At 37.3% G+C, this 21537-nt stretch overlaps 1 protein-coding gene across 13 annotated transcripts in view; it reads right to left on the bottom strand.

The window, feature by feature from the left end:
• The window catches only part of LOC131433671 (polypyrimidine tract-binding protein 2), a 728003-nt gene that overhangs the window by 41048 nt on the left and 665418 nt on the right, over positions 1-21537 (bottom strand). For all 13 annotated transcript variants that reach the window (XM_058600233.1, XM_058600259.1, XM_058600249.1 and 10 more), the window contains one exon: positions 14112-14145. In XM_058600233.1, coding sequence (XP_058456216.1) covers positions 14112-14145 — 34 coding nt within the window. The remainder of the gene's footprint in view (positions 1-14111; positions 14146-21537) is intronic.

The following is a 21537-nucleotide window of genomic DNA, read 5'->3' as shown; positions in this document are numbered from 1 at the left end:
ACCTTTCCCACGGCAACGGCGAATACACGGACGGTGTGTATTAGCTCTCGGAGCTAGCTCACACTTGTGCCCAGCCGGAAGCTACCTGTTAGCACTTTAAATCCTTCCGTTTGCCATCGAACGAGCAGCTGGGGCTGCTCCATCTTCGCATTTCAACAAAGGAAAATACCTGTTAGAAAGTCCTCCTTCGACCTTTCTTCGCCGGGAAAAAACGTATAGTTCCCAGCTTCTGTTGTCAATCCGAACCGACCGAAGGTGAAAACATAATTCACTTCCGTCTTCTGGCAAGCTGCTCCCATCTACTTGCTACACTAGCACTCAGCTCCGAGGTCTGGCGATTCTTCATGTGTGACGTTTGTAGTTTCCACATACGATAGCACGCGAACACGAAGAGAATTGAACGCGGCATCCTAACCTCAAATCATAGCCCCAACGTTCCAATCTTTTACCACAGCTAGACGTTCGCCCATACACACTCACTTCCGCAAAACTTACACATAAATGCGGAGGAAGACGTGGAATTTTATTACTATTGCTATTGCCATATTACATTTATTATTTTGACCCCTTTCCTGGCGGCTCCTGTTGGGATCCTTTCTTCCTTAGTTCAATACGATTTGTTCGCGAGAATAATAGAAGAGTGAAAACCCATTTTTATTCCTCAATCCCAACCCAACTTCACCAACCGTGGCAGAAGTGCTTCCGGTTTCCGCCAGAACGTAGGTTGAATTTTGCAAATGTAAACGCCAGCTAGCTGGCTAGATGATAAAAAAGGATTGTGAATCAATAATTTACAAAAGAGTTGGAATCTTCCTTCGATCCATATTTTGCTAGTTTCCGTAGTGAATTTTACCTTCTCCTGGCCAGACCCCGCCGCCGTTCGGAGTCGTCTTCGATGAAGACGATGAAGAAATTCCGTCTTCGCTTGGCACTGTGCGCAACCGACGGTAAGGGCCACAGAATTTGGAAGGGTTTTTCTAATAGGATTAAAAGTTTGTTTGGCTCGATGGCGCCACGGTTACACGCTAAATGGAAAGGATTTTACGGAACGGGGAAGCTTGCGTTTGAAAAGATTCTTTCACTAGCACGGAAGTTCCGAATAAACGGATTACTTAACCGAAAATTTGTAGCGCGGCAAACAGGACAGTGCCGACAAATTAGTGGTACGATTGAAGCTCACCATGGCATCTATTTTTAACGAAATCTTCTTGACTTTGACGTTAACCATCGAAAATAGCACATGGTCGAATGGCAAATTATGATGTTAAAAATATAGGATTTCAAGTACTAACTTAAAAGCAATTCATGAAGAAATATAATCTCATTGATGTATGATGAAAATATTGAGAGCATTAGATGCCTTCCTTGTGTGATAACTTATCGTGAATTAGAGAAAGTACTGTCGTTACACGTGTACACCTACGCATTTTATATTGACCGACCGATTTCCACAATTTTACAGTATAGTTTCGACTTTATTTAGCATAATTCAAACATTTTAAACCCAGAATTGATTCAATTCGCCCTCAACATGTACAGCAAAGTAAATATGCATTCATCCCCGTTCAATAACAAGATTTTATTGTTTTTAGGACATCTCGATAAAGTTGTGGAAAAGATCGAAACATACGCATTCAAGCGGTGTCGTAGGCATTATAAAAATGTGCTCCACTGAATTCAATACTGAACATTGAAAGGGCACTAAGCACAAATCGGTTACCCACGTGGTCCTCGGAAACCCCTTAATAATTAAAAAGAGAGCTTTGCTTTCCACATCTCCACGGCAGCTCAATGGCAGAGCGGTTCTATGGATTAAAGGATTCTCGTAGTTTCATTTATCTATATTGTGTAATCTATTTCTTGTTAGATATTGATAATTTGAATCAAACGATGGCGAACGACGATGATAGATCATACGAATTTTAATATCCGGCTCGAGAGTGTTCGGATTTTCAATCCGAGTTTCTCAAACATCCAAATCGTACCGAACTGGCAGTCATTTAAAAACTGAGTCATTAGTTTGTTCAATCAGAAAATATTTCATCTTTAGCAAAATTGTCAGCTTTAGCAAAATAATGGACCGGATCTGACTACAACGTACTTCTTACCGTTTGCAACAAACGAAATCGACGTAGACGACAAGACTAATTTCTCTTGAAAAAGGCCAACAAAAACGACCGAAACATCGAACAAATTTAAAAACAAATCGTCTGTCTCACTTCTTAGACTGAGAAAAGCCGTTCATTACAATATAACAATCCATAACAAGTCGTTAAAGGATTTATGAAAAAATGAATTTCACAGGCTACCTAATCCCATATCCGACAGAATTCATAAAGACCTAATTTGTCACCTGACGGAAAATTTCATTCGTGATGATTTCGGCTAATATGTGCTTCTGTGGCTCAGTCGATTAACGGATGTGCTTTATGAACCAATGAGTCTCGGTTCCAGTCGCCGATGTCGCTATCAGTGTTTTTTTTTTCGATGAATTCCACGTCAGAGTTTTCCCATCACACTCAATATTACATGTTCTTTCAAGGAAATTTGCGTGAACTGCGACGCTCCATTGATGTGCATTTTATAAGATGTAAAATCCCAAGTTTTATGAAAGTGTGTAGTGGTCACACAACTGGTTTCCGCACAGAAAAGTGATTCACAGATTTAAGGTTTCTACTGTATTTTTGTGATTCACAGATTTGAGGTTTCTACTGTATTTAAGCAGAAATTTATTATAACAATTTTGTTCCCAACCTTAGTTATTTGACTTTTTTGTGAGTTTTCATTGGCCGTCGTAACTCTTTGCCAGGTATTTACATTGACAAATGTAAACTATACTGCATGAAAGACTGTACAATAAAAAAACATTTACGATAGCATTGCAGATCAATAAAATTTGTTATAAATATGTAACTGGTCTCATAGTGAATTGTTACGGGCCTTAGAAACCATTTGATTTACGTATGTTACCAGCGTTTCATGCCGGTACAAACTTACTTGTTCCAAAGCAATTTATGAAGAAGAAATGCAAAAAAAATCAAAACCAAACCCCGATAACGATGAACTTGAAATTCTTCTTGAACATACTTCGGCACCAATTCGTAACTATACACAACTTTCTTGAAGGTTCGTTTTCCAAACAGTTCATACTGAACTGCTACACCACTTGGCAGCTCAACACAAACCGCTAAGCTGACGAAAATCTCATACTATACATCAACTGCTACTCATGTGCACTTCTTATGAACTTATGAACTGAATTGGTTAATCTCTGAATGACAACTACCCGAATCGGTTAGTAAAAGTCGAAGCAAGTTTTTGTTCGGCCCATCCGTAAAAAAAACATGACTCTAAAAAGCATTTCATATAACGTTATACACTGGTCTCTTTTTGCGCGGGGGATACGTACCGCGTAAAAAACGTGCAAAACAACCACGTAACTCCGGAAACCCGCGAATATTTCATGAATATTTCGAGCTCTGATTCTGAACTGTTCTTAAACGATGGCTTTTCAAAAAAAAGCAAATATTTTATTACTTTGGCTGTAGTCTATTCTACCTGGAAGAGGGGGGTTTGAATCTAAAATATGTACTTTCAATTACCTCTTCTTTGTGGGATCGTATAAAAAAGGAAATCGCCTAAGCGGGGTGAAGACTATTTTAGCGCATAAAGCTATTTTCTTGCCGTGGGATGGAGTTAAGCGTTTGTGGTTGGGAAACAGTACCCATTACGATCTGTGCACTGACATTTGGTAAGGGCGGTAGTTTGGGGGGTACTTCTCTGAGTGTAGATTTGATTATTTGGAGCTTTTCCTCGCAGAATTTTAACGCAATTTTTAGTTTTTGGAACTAAGGAAAGAACCTTCAATTACAGCATTTTAAATGACACAAGAACAGAGGTCGATAAAAAGAAGGCCTCAATATCCACTTCGAAAATCAGACTTGTTTTGGTAAAAAAAATGGCGAAATCGTTTTTTTTTATTTAATAGCATATTTTAAGGCACACTGCGTTAAGCTATAAGATGCCGAGGACATTTTTTAACTACTTAAAATTAAAATTAGAAACTGTCATGGAGGATTAGTCCACGAGACGGATTTCGATCTTTTCAGAACAGTAAGGAACCAAATTGAACACTGGAACAGAGTCTAGTGGCTAAATATATCTCGCAAAAATGAGGTTCTAGCGAAACACGAATTATGGACTTCGAAACGTACGTGAAAATAGATTATGAGCAGCTCGCAGGACAAAACATCAATAATATCTAGTAATGTATAGTTTAATTCCATTCTAAATGACAAAACGATGAATTTGAATGTGAAAAAAAATCTTATGATCTAGCAAAACGTTTGCAGTTTCGGACGAAAAACAACAACTTTTCGTGACAAACAATACTCTGACAGCCAAAATGTACACGAAGAAGGAGTGCCTGAAAAAGGGTAATGTTCCGTACATTGAAACTATAGTGAGAGTGCTTTGACATGATTTGGAAAGATGGCACATTCGATTTTTTGTTTTTTTTTTATTTTTATATTTCAAGACGTGTAATTTTCAGAACACACGATTCTACTACGACGCTTTATTTATGTTTTTGCTGATAAATTCCCTTAAAAAAACTCGTGATCTGAAAAGACATTTGCAGCTTCGGACAAAAAAAAACAAGACTATGAATTTCAAAATTCGCACGTGCTTGAAAAAGCGTATTCTTCGATACATTAAAGTTAAGGCCTACACAGAAAAAAATTGTGAACTACGATGCTCCATTTATGTTTTGCTGATAAATTCGCTTACGATCTGAAAAAAACGTTTGTATCTTCGGACAAAAATAAACAAGACTATGAATTCTAAAATTTACGCGAAAAAGCGTATTTTTCCGTACATTAAAGTAAGGGCCTACACAGAAAAAAATTTGAATTTCACTGGTGTCATAATTCTACTTAATTTGCCAAATGACGTAAAATTCCGTTCGTGCAGAATTTTACAGTCTTCGAGTAAAAATTTCATTCGGCTACCAAGTGCTGTTGTATGGATTCATATGTATCAATTATTCATCACGCAGATATGTGCTTTTGTGACTCAGTAGACAAACTGGCGTGCTTTTGATCTAATATTTCTCGGTTCAAGACGCGCTGTTGCTATCGATTTATTGTTTTTTATTTCATTTCATTTCAAGCTTTGTGATTTTCAAATCACACAGTTTTACATGTTCTTGAATATAAATTTATGTGAAATACGATGCCCTATTTAATTGCTTCTAATAAGATGTAAAATCACAAGATTTTTTCGAGCTGTGTAATTGGTAAAGCTGTCACTACAGCAGAGAATTGTTACACCCACAATTAGGCAATTTTCGAACCGGAGAAATGGAAAGGTGACTCGAGATGCGACAGAGACGAAGAGAAGGTGTGAGCAAAATATTCGCTAGTGTCCAAAATATGATTAGTGAAATTCACAGAAAGGTTCAAGATTTCGATAAGTGGCCTTCATGTTGAGTACTCAGTACTGCAGTTTCATCAACATGGTTCCGAGACGAATCCGTTTTTTTGCGCCCAGATTTAAGTTTAAGTGAATACAACATCTTAAGCACAGGGAAAAAATAAATATAAAGTATAAACTATACTCTTTTTTTTAACAAAAGTTTGTAGACTTCCGATCACTTGCTACTCTGGTCAAAGATACATCCTGATCCGATCCGCAAAGCTAGAGACCAAGCCCAGGTTAGTAGCAAAAAATTCGTGCATTCTGCCGGCTACCCCTGAATAAAGTTTTGATAACAGATAACGCAATTTCGCCACTCGTTACCAGTGGGACTTGCATGACTTACGCCACTGGTTTCTACAAAAAAAAATTATCAACCGTGTTCAACAAGAAAACTAAATCAAATTGTGTCCATTCCTTCTTACGTAGCGCTTGTCCGCAAGGCTTCTCCCCCTCAACGGACACCAACCACGTATGAAATTCAAATGACATCAACTATCCGATTACCAGCAATCAGGTAAGTCAACGTTTCGCCAACGACCTACTAATAGTTTTCTAAGCGGAATAATTTCAATTAACAGAAACCCACCGAAAGCAGACCCGGCTTTCGATATCATACTTCTTTTCCACGGTATTCAACACCTGCAAAATAATGAAGTTGCCACGGGTAGGTCTCTTATTTAAGCGATAATCCGTTTCACTCAGTCTTCCCAGTTCCTCTACCTCCAACTACCATAGTTTCCTAATGGGGTCGAAGTCAGAACGCGAATACACTATCACGATACTTTGGCACTTTTGTGAGACAAGATATATCTGTCATCATCCACCGATCCCGTTCTCGTGTGGACGATTGCAGCAACCGAAGAAGATAGGTGAAACCTTTTCGGGACTAGCTTAGAGAGCCTTCCGTTCTGTTGCACTGCTTGTCAAGCTACGGGAAACGATGAGGAACGATGTTGGTTCTGGTGGTAGTCCGAGTTATATCTCTATTCAAGTGTGCTTACCGGGGATCGAGCTCGGTAGGATTTAAGTTGAATTTGAGAGCAGGTGCATTTGCTGCTACATATATGTATGATATAAAAGCTTTCTTTTTCTATTCGCAGCAGAAAAGAAATCTAAATTCAGTGCGGCCGCCGGCTGATGGAGATTGTAAATTGAGTTTCTCAAAAGCACAATTTCTTTACCAGTAATAGACTGTACGAAAATAAAAAAAAAGATTCAGATTATATTCAGCCGGTTATTTTCAATATACAAGGGTGAGACGGGAGCTGATGATGATGTTGAATGAAGGATGACTGCCAGCAAGAAAGAAAAAAAAATGCTGTCAATAATCTTTTCAGCTTTCGAAATTGAAAAACCTTTAGAACACCTACCACAATTACTGCCATTGAGAGGCTGTATACTTAATCTAATGATGGAATTTGCTTCTAGCAGTATCCCACCTTGGAGTGGACAGAAAAAAAACGAATTACTTGGAACCCCCTGACGACAATAAATTCGATCCAATTTCAGCGTAAATTGCACCCATTTTTTCATGCAGCTCTTGTTCGTCGTCTCTGAAACTATGTAACTATGAAGGAACGGTAAACCATTCTATGAAGGAATGAAAAATATCTCCAACTATAATATTTAAATTTTTTCCCATCGATTCAGTTCGCCCTTTTGCAACCTTTTTTTTTAAACCCACCGCAGCAACAACAACAAAAAATCCATTCGCTTCACTTACTTAAATCCTCACTATTCATACTTTTATCCACATCCACCCCGAATGAAAGTCGTTGGCCGTACGTACGTATGAATATGACTCAGTCCCCTCCCCCACAATTCAGGTAGTACAATTTCCATAATCTCTACCAACGGCAGCCATCGCAGGCAGGCGTGAAGACACGGAAAGCCAACGGATTGAAAAAGTTCGTTATAATAATCACAGAATTCCGTGGAAAAATCTTCCAGTTTTTTCCCGGGATAGTTTCAATCTAGTTGGGCTGGTACATATTTGAACCGAAATCGATTCCCGAATCCACGGGAAGCACTTCTCCGTGGGCCCAGATTGGTGTTGCATGTACAACATATGCTTGCACTCACTCCCCAAACCCAGAATATACTTCGCATTTTTTTTTTTTGCTGCATACCTGAATCTGATCTGACGGGTGAAAAGTGTTCGTTCGTGTGGCTTTTCACCATCTAATCCATCGAGTCGCGGTTGCCCATTCTAACATGAATGGCAAATGCAACAAGAAAAAACGCTATCCAACCGACCGAGCGACCAACCAACCAACCAACGAATCACAACAGGCCAGGCAAATATTCATATAAATTGTTTCGATCTTGATTGTGGAATTTATTGGTTTAATTTGTGCCTGCGCTACTGTAGGGATCAGCAACAATGGAGATTCATCGTTCGTTCGTCGGTGTGCCGTGGTTCGTGGTGTTGCATGATGCAGCTTGTTGCATGATTTCCCTTGAGTCCGGTCGGTGGGCTTTGGCCACAGTTATGAACAGGATATGATAAGTTTTTTGCCACCCCAAAAAGCTTGGCTTTTTTGTTATCTGATTCATTAGGGCAATTAAAACTAATTGCGAACTGAAATAACGAAAACTTTTACGGTAAGCTAGATCAAAAAGAATAGTTGCTGATACACCACACTTCATCGACTGGAAATCGACGATATCGACTTCAACGAAGTCTTTGACAAATAAAAAAGGATCAGAAGCAGTAGTTCAACTCGACATGACTGGAATCAGTGGTTCTTTTCCAACTGGTCCTGAAATCAGTACCTTTCACTTTAAGCTCTAGAGTACCTCAAAGCAGTCTGTTAGATCCGTTCATCTTTTTAGTCTACCTTAGAGATATCAATTTTGCCGTTAAATGTTGTGAGCTATCTTTCGGTATGAATATATAAATATTAAATATTCGTTTATCCTTGTTCACATTTTTACTCTTCTTCAACGATCTCTGTTATCCAATTTAGTAATTAAACTTTATTTTCAGTTTGAAAAAAAAACTAGCATGATTTACGTACGGGAAATGGCTCGTGCGCGCATCTTCAAACGTTGTATTATCGACGCATCTCTTAGAGTTTTTATCTTAAAACTAGAGATATTTGTGCTATCGAAGTTGGACTTACTAACTATCAGGGCTAGCGAATTGAAGCAACGTATCAGGTGTAGAACTTCGCTTCCGATAGGTGGCTGTACCGGCTGAGGTTGATCAAAATACATAGATGATAATGCCTTTTAAGTGAGTATTATTAAGTATTATTCACGCTCGAAAATGTGCCCAATTCTCGCCATTTGCCATTTTTCTGTTACAATTCAAAAACAAACGCAGCTGAAGCGCATCGAATGCTCTCAGAAACTTACGGCGATGCTGCTCTGAGTAAAAGAACGTGTCGGGAGTGGTTTCAACGTTTTTAAAAATGGTGTTTTGGATGTCGAAGACAAACATGGTGGTGGAATAGAAAAAACCTTCAAAGATGAACAACTAGAAGCATTGCTTGATGAAGATTCTTGCCCAACCCAAGAAGAGCTTGCCGAATCGTTGAGAGTGAGTCAGCAAGCCATTTCAAAACGTCTCAAGGCCCTGGGCATGATTCAAAAAGAAGGAAACTGGGTGCCGTACGAGTTAAAACCGAGGGACATCGAGCGCCGTCTATTTGTATGTGAGCAACTGCTTCAAAGACAAAATTGTAAGGAGTTTTTACATCAAATCGTAACCGGTGATGAAAAGTGGGTTCGATACGATAATCCTAAACGCAGAAAATCATGGGGAAAGCCCTGACATGGTACTTCGTCGAAAACAAAACCGAATATTCACGGCGCCAAGGTTATGATTTGTATTCAGCTGGGATCAGCTCGGTGTGATTTACTACGAGCTCTTAAAACCGGGTGAAACCATCACAGGAGATCGCTACCGAACGCAACTGATGCGCCTTAGTCGCGCGCTAAAAGAAAAGCGGCCACAATATCAAGAGCTACATGACAAAGTCAAACGCTGAAATGGGAAGTCTTGTCCCACCCGCCGTATTCCCCAGATGTCGCCCCTTCGGACTTTCACCTATTCGGTTCGATCGCACACGGCCTGGCAGATCAACATTTTCAATCCTTCGAAGAGTTGGAAAAATTGATTGCTTCATGGATAGCGTCAAAAGAAGACTCCTTTTTTCGAGCCGGGATCCGAAAATTGCCGGAAAGATGGGAGCAAGTTGTCGCTAGCGACGGACAATACTTTGAATAATGCATCTGTAAGCACTTTTTCGCAATAAAGCTTTTAATTTTGGAAAAAGATGTTCACGACGATTATCACATTGAGAACGTTGTTTTTTTTAGAGTTTCTAGAATTTATACACAGTCCAAACTCCCAAGAAATAAATTTATCGTTTCAAATATGGACTTAAATGCAAAATTCATGATATTTGTTCTGAACATTTTTTAAAACGTAATATGTAATCAAATGTGGTCTTAGAGTTCAAAGATGATTTCCATACCCCTACACTGCAAAAAGCGCCGTAAACATTTTTTGCACATTGTACTCCTTTACTCTGGAACCGGAAGTCGGATCCGATTTAAATTTAATAGCAGGCTATGACACTATAGGGTCTTTCATTTGAATCTTAGTTTGAGAAAAGCGGTTCAGTGGTCTCTGAGAAAAACGAGTCCACTTTTGCAAAAATTTTGAACATTTAACCTTGTTTCTCCCGAACTGGAAGTTTGATCCACATTCAATTGAACATTGAACATTGGCTGTGGGACCAAAAGACCTTTTATTTAATTCTAAGCTTGTGAAAATCGGTACAGCTATCTTCGAGAAAATCGAGTGCATATTTTTTATAGATACACGCTACGGTACCAATATTAAGGGGTCATCTTCAATTTCTTAAATTTCGGTAATGCTAAAAAATTTAAGCTTTTTAAAAAAAAGTCCCTACTAAAGAATTTGAGCTAAATCGGATATCAAATTTTGAGAATTTTCGATGTTGAAAAATCACCATATCAAGCACGATTTTTTCAAATGCCGAATGTCTTTGAATCTAGTGACATCTTAAAATTTTCATTTTTAGAAAAGAAAATCGACTTCCACAATCGAAATTTTTTTCTGATGCCAAATTTCTTAGAATTGTATGGAACGTCGAGATCTGGTGTCATCACGGAAAAAAATTGATTCAAAAATAGATTTTTCAGATATGACACTAGATCTCGACGTTTCATGTATGAGAAAGACAAAAAATGACGGTTTTCATGAAAACAAGTTGACAATTTAAAGTCACATTAAAGGTTTAAACACACCTCTAAGCAATAATTTTTCCGTTTCAAATGAGTTATAACATGCAAACCAATTCGCACCCTCTCATTCTGTTACTAATGCAATTCTAGAAATTCTAGAAATTCAAGAAATTCAAGAAATTCAAGAAATTCAAGAAATTCAAGAAATTCAAGAAATTCAAGAAATTCAAGAAATTCAAGAAATTCAAGAAATTCAAGAAATTCAAGAAATTCAAGAAATTCAAGAAATTCAAGAAATTCAAGAAATTCAAGAAATTCAAGAAATTCAAAAAATTCTAGAAATTCTAGAAATCCTAGAAATTTCAGAAATTCTAGAAATTCTAAAAATTCTAGAAATTCAAGAAATTTAAAAAATTCTAGAAATTCTAGAAATCCTAGAAATTTCAGAAATTCTAGAAATTCTAGAGATTCTAGAAATTCTAGAAATTCTAGAAATTCTAGAAATTCTAGAAATTCTAGAGATTCTAGAAATTCTAGAAATTCTAGAATTTCTAGAATTTCTAGCATTTCTAGAATTTCTAGAATTTCTAGAATTTCTAAAATTTCTAGAATTTCTAGAATTTCTAGAATTTCTAGAATTTCTAGAATTTCTAGAATTTCTAGAATTTCTAGAATTTCTAGAATTTCTAGCATTTCTAGAATTTCTAGAATTTCTAGAATTTCTAGAATTTCTAGAATTTCTAGAATTTCTAGAATTTCTAGAATTTCTAGAATTTCTAGAATTTCTAGAATTTCTAGAATTTCTAGAATTTCTAGAATTTCTAGAATTTCTAGAATTTCTAGAATCTCTAGAATTTCTAGAATTTCTGAAATTTCTAGGATTTCTAGAATTTCTAGAATTTTTTAAATTTCTTCGAACGGGTCTGTTTGCTGGTCTGTTTATTCTGGTCTGTTTATTCGAACGGGTCTGTTTGCTGAAAGCCATTTCACCGATAGAGTTGCTTCACCGATTCATACATTTATCTTTAAATTTGTATTGATATATCAAATGAACTACATTTTCTCTTTCGCCCGTCTCTTTAATCATCATTGAATCACCAATTTTGATTTCAATAAAATGACCTATTTGGTAGAATAGTTATCGATAAAATGGCATATGTTGAAAAGATTTTCGGTGAAACGTCCATACACAAGCATCGCTTCGTAATGTTTGAAGTCCTCATTAAAATTATTGCTAGATTTAGTAACAAACATTACTCAACAATTCCCAATCTAATCTCTGAATGATTTTTTATTGTGTTTTCTATGATAACGGCAAACATCCTTTCTCAAAAGGCTTTCCAGATCATTCGGAGCTCAATGAAAAATGATGAAAAAACTGTAGACGAAAAATAGAACTTGTCTATTTGGTCTACTGTTTAAATATTCGATTGTTGATAAATCAGCAATTGATTTTCAAATCGATGTATTGTCAGTTGGTTGACAGGTTTTCAGTTCAATCGTATACTGCAAAATCGATTGTAGATTATTATCTTTGTATTTGTATTGTATGCTGTACAACATATGACTAGCAATGCACAGTTAAATTTATCGAACATGGTTGACAGTTAAATGCCTACCACGACAAGGCAACACTCTATGACATTATATGTTAATGTTGTTCGTAAAAACCATCATGGGTAGTTAGGTAATTACTCTAACAGCTAAAGTTTTTTTTCAATTTCATAAAAAATATTTATTCTTGAGCCTTTTATCAGATTGTGGTTATTACATACTAAGGATATATATATATTTTTTTAACATTGATTCAAGGATATTAGCCACAATGATCGTATTTTATTCATTGCTTTTGACTTGCGTCGAACTTCAAGGAAAGTAAAAAGTAGTAATTGAAATACATGCTCGTATATGATGGATAAAATTTCAGAAAAAAACGTGAAACTGAGACCATATAATGAAGTTCGAAATCATGAAAATTGATTCAGGTAAATATTTTAGGAATTCAGTTTTTTTTGTCGAAAACATCACAACTCGCAAACGTCTCCGGTTGGGTAGCACAAATGTCATAACTTCCACCGCACAAAAGAACCTCATTGCTGAACTGACAAACTCCCGGAATTCATCCTAATCATCATCATCATCATCATCATCACCACCAGCATCAACCGAAATTGGACATTTTATCCTCCTGACTCCTGAAAATTTCCTCCCTGTCATCATTTTCCCCGCGGTATGATCCAAACCGATCCCGCAGGACGCACTGATATGCGCCCGCCTCCCGCTCGGAAAGAGCAATTCTTCCGCGAAAAAATGTCCAATTTCATCTACTCGTTTCTGCTCTTCTTCTTCTTCTTCTTCTATTCCTCAGTAGCAGTAGCACAACCGCCGCCATGGGACGACTGTGCGGCATTTTTCAAGAATCAAAATTTGACGTTTGACTGACAGGGACTGGCAGCTGCGGTACGCATTTTGTTTGCCGGGTTTTTTTTATTTCGATCTCGCGAGGAACAAAAGACACACGTTTGCTCTTTTTTTTTTTTTTGGTTGGTTTGGTTTGAGAAGCAGATGAAGAAAAGTTACATTTTTCCAAGCTTTCCGAGCCTCACAACTGTCAAACCTGTCAAACGGTAACCGCTGCGATTGTTGTCTTTGCGCACACAACTGTTGTAAAAGTTCATACGTCATTCAACCCCGGTTTCTTTGTTTGTTTATTTGTTTGTTTGCATACAATGTTCTAGAGATCTTAAATGGTAAATAATGTGAAACGGATTCTCCAGGGTTAAAGCTATCAGGAAACGGAAAATCTTAACAGCTAAACAGAGTTGTTCAATAAACAAACAAAACAAAAACATATCGAAACAAAACAAATGATAAGAGAAATGTTTGTTATTTGATTTTTTAGGGCAGGGAAACGAAAATAAGGTAAGCAGCGCAAGGTCAAATTGTTTGATTGGTACTGTATTTTTTTTTAATTTTAATCACTCGGGAAGTTGGAAAAGAAGAGAAAACTTAATCGAAGCGATCGATGGTTTCGTTATTTTCTTTTTTCTTTGTCGTAGGTTTGATTGTTTGAAGAAAAGTAAATAAAAGTGATGAAAAACACTAACACACAAATAAATGGGTTACAGGAAAAAAAAATACAGTGAAGTTTGAAAATTAAGTCCTAGTATCAAACAAAGTTGCACTCATTTCTTCTGGTTACTTCAATTGGGCGGAAAAATGGAAAGTTTGAAAATGGAACTAAAAAATCAAACAACAGTATAACACTAATTTCGGCATGGAAGACGTGGAGGTTATTTCGGTTTTTTGTTCTCAAACATGGCCTAACCAAAACTGAACACAAAACACTATTCAGATAAAGTTACAAACTAAGACATGGGAAATAATAATAACATATGTGTGTGCGGACATACCAAAGAGGGTAAATAGAGCATCAGGCGTGACCATCTACAGAAGAGAAGAAAAATAGAGAAAAATCAGTTAGCAGATGAGAAAATTTCGGTTCTTTTGTTTTGTTTTTTGTTTTTTTTTTGGAGGGGGATTGGGTGATTGGTTTTCTACTGTTGGTTCGCAGGTTGTGATCTGTGTGTGTGTGTGTTAAGAAGGGTTGGGTTTTTCTTTTCTCTCATTTCTTATTTTCGACTGACTATGTTTGTTTCGTGACTTACTAGATTCTGTTATAGGAAACACAAAAATGCAATAGATTTTTTAGGTTTTTGGTATAGAGAGTTCTCCTATGGAGACATGGATAGATGCTAGCAGAGAGAAGGAGTGAGAAAGAAAGGTTGAGAAAAATGTTTTTTTTTTGTTGAGAAAATGATGTCAGTAAGTTTCTTCAAAACTTCGATCGTGGAATGTAACTAAACAATTTATACCAGTTGATCCAGTCTCATTTTGTAGGGTATTTACAATGTGTTGTTATGGCAAATGCCAAATCCGACCACCAACCAGAAGCAAATAGATTATCTAGAGCGAGTAATCAAGAATCAAGAAACCCAACCGAACAATTCTTTGCCCTGGAAAGACCGGTGAGATATTACCACTAATCATAACAGTAGAAGCAAAATAACGAGAACGTTTAATCGAAATAGTTACCACCGTTGAAGAACGAACTGGAAAGGACCATAGCAATACATTTCACGTCACTTGAACGGACGAGCAGAGAAAAAGGCTAACCAACAAAAAAAACGCATCGAGAAAGAACGCTCGTGAAAAATTTAATGAATTTTTAAGTGAGACCAAATAAACTCCCTTCCACCCACGGCGGAAAACAATTCCAGCGAACAGGGGATGGCACTTCTAAATCCTCACGCCTCTCCGGAAAGGGCGGGGGCGAAAGGGTTCCAGCAAAAATAATAAAAATAAATGATAATGAGATGAAACGAGTGAGTTTTGCTTTTGACTGGTGCTGCTGCTGCTTCTGCTGATATCATTTCTGTGAGCGATGGCGATAGGACAAAAGAATTTACTCAGGCGGCGGGCGAAATTGCTAGCTGCCGTGGGTGGGGTGCCGAAGAAGCAGGTTGGATTTGGACAATTTGAGCAATTGAAAGAGCGTGACTGTAAGCAGATTTTCCAGTGGGGTTGTTATCGCTGATGTCACTCACGAATTCAGCCGTATTTTATGATTTCGGTTTGATAGATGAAACGAGAGCCGACTTACGCGGAATGGAAACACTTGCCAGTCATTATTTGATCATTTTTCCAGATTATACCACTTTCCACCGAACTGGTATAAACTAGTATAACTGGTATAATCCGGTGCAATTAATACCTCAACCCGACAGCTCTTGGGTGGTGTCAAAATTTCACTTAAAACTGATACGATTTCATTTTCAAATTGATTATTCGCTTTAACGACCGAAAATAACTCGAAGCCAAACCGCTTAGATGGGCTCGTAGAAGGGCCAACCTTCAGCTACAGCTGCACATTGAATTGCTTGTAATAATACCGTTTATTGTGTTGTTGTAATTTAATTTTGGTAATGAAAATTATCATCGCCACCCACAACAACCAAGCCCGGCTGGCTGGCTGCTGGATCATCGTTTATAAGACGAGAGAGCCAGTGCCAGATAGAAAAAAATCTCCCATTTCCATAGAGCTTAATGGAAATAAAAAAGACCCAGCGTGCGCAAAGCTTCCAGGAGAAAAAAAGTGAAAACCAGCACGATCTAGATATTTTGTCTCCTTTGATGTCATTTAAATTACTTCCCCCGGAGCGTGCTGCCTGCCTGGGTTCTATTCCGCTGGTCGTTATCGGGGAGCAAAGTTATTCTTCCGTTGTTTTTTCTTCTTCTTTTTTCTTCTGTCTTTCATCTAAATGAAATTAGGTGGAAATTTCGATCACTTTGAAGCGGCATGGTTGCGCAAGTGAGAGAGGCAACCGGATAGAATTCACGTACTTGACGCTTACTTAACCGGCAGCTACGGCACTGTCAGCCGTTAACCAGGAATCAATCCAATCAATTTCACGCGTTTTTACTTCATCTATCACTCACCGAACAGACTGGCGGGAGGACAAAAGGACGAGGCCGGTGGTGGCATCATCTCGTCACGCGCCGGAGCGAGTTCGAGGCCAACAAGGAACAAACATTGCCCGAAACCGAATTTAAATCACTTTACAAACAAGTTTATACCTCATACAGAAACCTACCCTAGAACTCCTAGAACGAGACACGCTCCGGAGCTCGATAACGAAGAGCAAATAACGAGTTGCTACAATCTTCTTGCCAACCGTTTTACGTCTAGTCCTTATAACTATCTAGACAGGCAGAAGAAGCTGATGCTGCTGCTGTTGCTGCAATCAACCAGCCAGTTTCTCGAGTTCGATTTTATCCTTGAAGAGAACCAGAAGCAGCGTGCGCTACGTGATGGGGTTAGAGGGGAGAGAAACTTATTCTGATTGCCGCAACTTGTGTTCCTGAACTCGGCGACCGACCAAAAAAAAAAAGAAAAAGGGTGAGATAAATCACCAGACAAGTGTGTGAATTTTAAGCAAACAAACGACCGACCGACCTTCCAGATTGCTTTTGGTGTAATTGTTTACTTACTGTAGGAAAGTTTTTTTTTTGCTTTCTGTTCTAGCCAAAGAAAGCAACAGATTGATGGAACGGTTTTGCCATTAAGACGAAGGATTTCGCGAAAAAGGCTATCCTGCTCCGGGGTGGAGGAGGGGAGCTTAATGATATTCAGTCTTTTAAGGTGATTGATTTCCTCAATTATGGCATTTTTTTAAGCAATGAAAAATGCTCTTTCCGTTGCCAGTATCAATAACCATACTGGAAATTAAACGTCCGGGTGAAAAACCGACTTTTACTTGGAATTAGATTTATCGGAGGTTTAACACAATTTTTTTTTATTTGTGACAAGACAAAGTAATAAGTGAAAGACTGAATAACGAGAAAGGGGCATGCAGCGCCCCTTCTACTTAATTTAATACTATAAATTAAAACAATTATGTAGATTTTCGCGCATATCTTGAAGTCCATTTTCATATTTTCATCGTCAAAACAAATTCTTGCTTAGTAAAAACAATTGAAAGGGGGACGGGTATAGCGTGATGGGATAGTCGATGCCTATCACGCAGCCCGCCTGGGTTCGATTCCCAACCCCGCACATAGGGCCAGAAAGATTTTCTGGTCCGAAGAGGCGAATGACCTTAAGATGTTAAAACCTCTATAATTGAAACAAAAAAAAAACAATTGAAAGACTGTAGCACAGAATCTTCCCAAATCGAGCCTAGCAGAACTGTGTTCAAGTTCCAAAAAACTCTTGGAAGTGCTTGTGCAGAAAGGCAATTTGATTGAGGAGCATTTCCCATTTGTTACCAGTTGCTACTGCTTTTGTAACGTCGTTTTTTTTATTTTTACATAATTCTATTTTGATATATGAAGAATCAACGCTGCGTGGATTGAACAAATTTTTCCTAATCCATACAGTATTGATTCTGCATCTATCGAATAAGAATCATTTACGGTGATTTGGCAATGGTAAAAATACTATGTAAAATCGTTATTCAAGCTTCAGTACCAAAGAAAGCACTAAGAATTGATAGCCAAGTTCTTCGAAATAGAACTTCGAGATATTCACCAAGATGTAACACAATTGTGGTAATTTCAGGTGCAAATTAGATAAAAATAGAGGCAAATAATGAGAGAATGGCATAGAAAAAAATCAAATTCAACGATGCGATACTGAATAACGGGGCATGCAACGCCCCTTTTTTATTGTATACTATAAATTGAAACAATTATGCAGTTTTTCGGTGCATATCTGATTATTTACTTATCCCCACCACTAATTCTTAGTGTATAGTTAAAAATTAAAAGACTGTGTTGCCCAGAATATTCCCAAATCGAGTCTAGTAAAGCCATGTTCAAGTTTTACCAAACTCTTGTGCTGGAAGTATTCTTCTAACAGTTTATTCATTTGCGAAACATTACCATTTGCTACTGTTTTTGTAAAGTCATTTTTTTATCATTTTTACGTAATGCTATTCGATTAAATGAAAAATCAGCGCAGCGTGGATTGAGAAATTTGCTCTCAATCCATACAGTGTTGATTCTGCGTCTATCGAATTAGGATTTTACGGTGATTTAGCAATTGTTGAAATACTATGTAAAAATAGTTATTCAAGCTTCAGTAACAAAGAATGCACTACGAATTGGTAGCCACGTTCTTCGAAATAGAACTTCGAGATATGCACAAAAATATGCTACAATTGGGTTAATTTTAGATGCAAATTAGAAAAAATAGGGGCGCTGCATGCCCTGTTCCATTATCCAATCACTTGCAGTGTGAATCGAGTTGGACTATGATTCTTGTGATTAAAAGTTCGAAAAATACGTTTTTTAGTGATGAAAGAGAATCAAAACTATAGTCCAGGCGTTGAGCCAAATACAAAAAAAAAATGCATTTGTCATGTAAATCACTTTTTACTTGTTTTGCCATGTATTTGGCAATCACAGTTGGCACAAAATTTCATAAAAGAAGGAACAATTAATCTTCCACACAACAATCTGCAAGGAATGATTGTAGTTACATCTCGAGTGAATTGTCGATTACCCAATTTGCAGAGAAGATTATTTAGTTAGAATCGAAGAACCTTGTCAAATATATGCTTTAAGTTGATGTCTTCTGATATACAGCATCCGCTCGACAATAGCGCTAAGTAGTCAAAAAATGATCTATTCCAGAACTTTCCTTCAATTGAAAATGCAACATTTTCGTAAACGGACAATCCAGTCAGCATTTTCACAAGACTAATTCGAACTGTTACTAATCCCCATATTTAATACAGCCCGATAAACATAGATCCTGAGTGTTTCAATAAAAAAACATAGCTATATTCGAAATAAAATTATTCAAATTTCGGGGTGCTGCATGCCCCTTTCGACGTGAATAGGTTTTACTTCACTATGACGAGCCTCTTCGAAATTCGTCCTGTCGTCCTCGTTTTCCATGCGATCAGAAATATGGTCAGTAATGTATTTATTATTTGTACACGGACAGTCGAGTCAGTATTTGTACAAGACTAATTCGAACTGTGACTCCACCCTAAATCAAATACAGCCCAATAAACACAGATTTGGGGGGTTTTAATAAAAAAAAAGCATTCGAGATGAAATTATTCAATTTTCGGAGTGCTGCATGCCCCTTTTGACGTGAGTTCGTTTTACTTTACTATGAGGCACCTTCTCAACATTCATCCTATGGAAGAAGAAAGGTAGAACTTAATCGTGAATGTTTCGATTTGTACAAAAACACAGCAATTAAATTCTTTCTCTATACGATCAGAAATAGGGTCAGCAATTTATGATTAAATTTTTCAACAGTTCGAGATAACCATAAATAACTCAACAATTGAGTTTTCAAGACGTTTTCGAAACAATGAGGAAAAACCACGCTTACTTGCAACTAGTTGTTCTAGATTTTTGGAACTGGTTTCTTGACTAGATTTTGGAACTGAAAACGGGTTTCACGAATTTTGATTCAGGAATTCAACTTCAAAATCTTGGAAAGAAATTTAAGTATGAATTCTAGATCTCCCCAATTCAGTTCCAGAAATTCAGAACTCAGAACCTGCATGTAGGAATTGAATTCGGAACATGAGTTCTGAAACCAGATTTTGGAACTGATTTCGGTTGCTTAATTCGGGTGTGGAATTTAAGTTCCTTAATTTAGGTCCGTAATTCAAGATCAAAATTCAGTTCTAGAATTAAATTCGGAACCTGGGTTCTGAAAATGGGTTCAATTCCAGAATTCTAGAAATAACTTTTAATCTCTTGATCTTCCTTGAACCTGAATTTTACAACTGAATTCAAACCAGTCCCTGGTTTCAAATTTAATTTCAATTCCTGAATGTCCAGAATTCAAGTTCTGGTTTAAACCATTGAAATATTTCCAAAGAACTACGTGAAGTTGTCCTCAACTGAGTAAGTGGATCAACCAAAAAATTAACTTTTTAATCCACCTAGTGGTGTGATAATGCCTCTCTAACATTGCATCTCTCGAAACGGAAATATTCACCATTACCCTTTCAGATTTGATTTACATTATTAGCCTTCAAATAGGCCGAAATTTGTTGAACCGCCTTCGAGAAATTAGTTGTGGAGATACAGTAAATTTAACTTCAAGATATGCACCGAAAAACTGAATAATTGTTTCAATTTATAGAATATAACGAAAAAGGGGCGCTGCATGCCTCTCTTTTCGTTATTCAGTCTCGCATCGTAGAATTTATTTTTTGTTTTTTTCACGTAAACAGTCCTACTATCTATCGAATAAGGACCGCGGACGGTGATTTAGCAATTGTAAAAATACTTCAAGCACAAGTATTTGCAAAAATTACTTGAGCTTCAGTAGCTAAAAAGGCTTTCAATTTGTTTATAATCACTATGAATCGGTTGCCAAGTTTTTCGAAATAGAACTTCGAGAGAAGAATTAAAATGGAAAACGGGCGCTGCATGCCCTGTTCCATTATCCAGTCACGTGCGGTGCGAATCGTGTTGGACTACGGTTCTTGCGATCAAAAGTTAGAAATCTACGCTTTTTAGTGTTGAACAAGAGCAATAATCATAGTTCAGGCGTTGACTCAAGTAAAAAAGAGTTGATCCACTTTTTACGTGTAACAACTTACAGCAGATATTTGACAATGTTGTTCGATTCCAACCGAATAATCTTCTCTAGAAATTAGGTAATCTATAATTCTCTCGTATGTAACGTATGTAACAACGATCATTTCCTAAAATTTAGAGAATGTCTCCTAATATTCGAAGCACCTGCATACGCTCGGGAACAGCGTTTAGAAGTCAAAAATTTATAGATTTCAGGACTATTCTTCAATTGAAAATGAGCATTTTTGTAAACTGATAATCGAGTCAGTATTTTTAAAAGACTGATTCGAGCTGAGATTCTACCCCAAATCAAAGTTTTAATTAAAAAAAAATCATTAAAATTTTTCGGAGTGCTGCAGCTTCCGAACGAGCCTAAGTTCATTGAAATCGGTTGAGCCATATCTGAGAAAATTAAGCGATAAAAAACGCGTTTTGTCAGTTAGATCACTTATACCATCATCATATCTTCGGAACCAGAAGTCACAGCCACAACCAGTCGGTTCAACCTTCTCTGATAAAATTAAGCGGTAAAAAAAACAACTTTGTCATATATTGGTTTCTCTTCTATCTGTCGCCATAACCAGGAAATGCTGAACCCGACCTAGATCAAGTCTGAATCTCGCAACTATGCTTTCTAAATAGTGTTGTACAGTTAGATTCGGTTGCGAAATTCTTGGTAGCAAAAGAACAAATTCAGCACCGGAAAATAGCACAAATTCATTA

Source organism: Malaya genurostris, chromosome 1, assembly GCF_030247185.1.
Source record: "Malaya genurostris strain Urasoe2022 chromosome 1, Malgen_1.1, whole genome shotgun sequence".
Classification (NCBI taxonomy): Eukaryota; Metazoa; Arthropoda; class Insecta; order Diptera; family Culicidae; genus Malaya; species Malaya genurostris.
The sequence above is the reverse complement of the archived record's forward strand: the minus strand, read 5'-3'. Positions and strand labels throughout refer to the sequence as shown.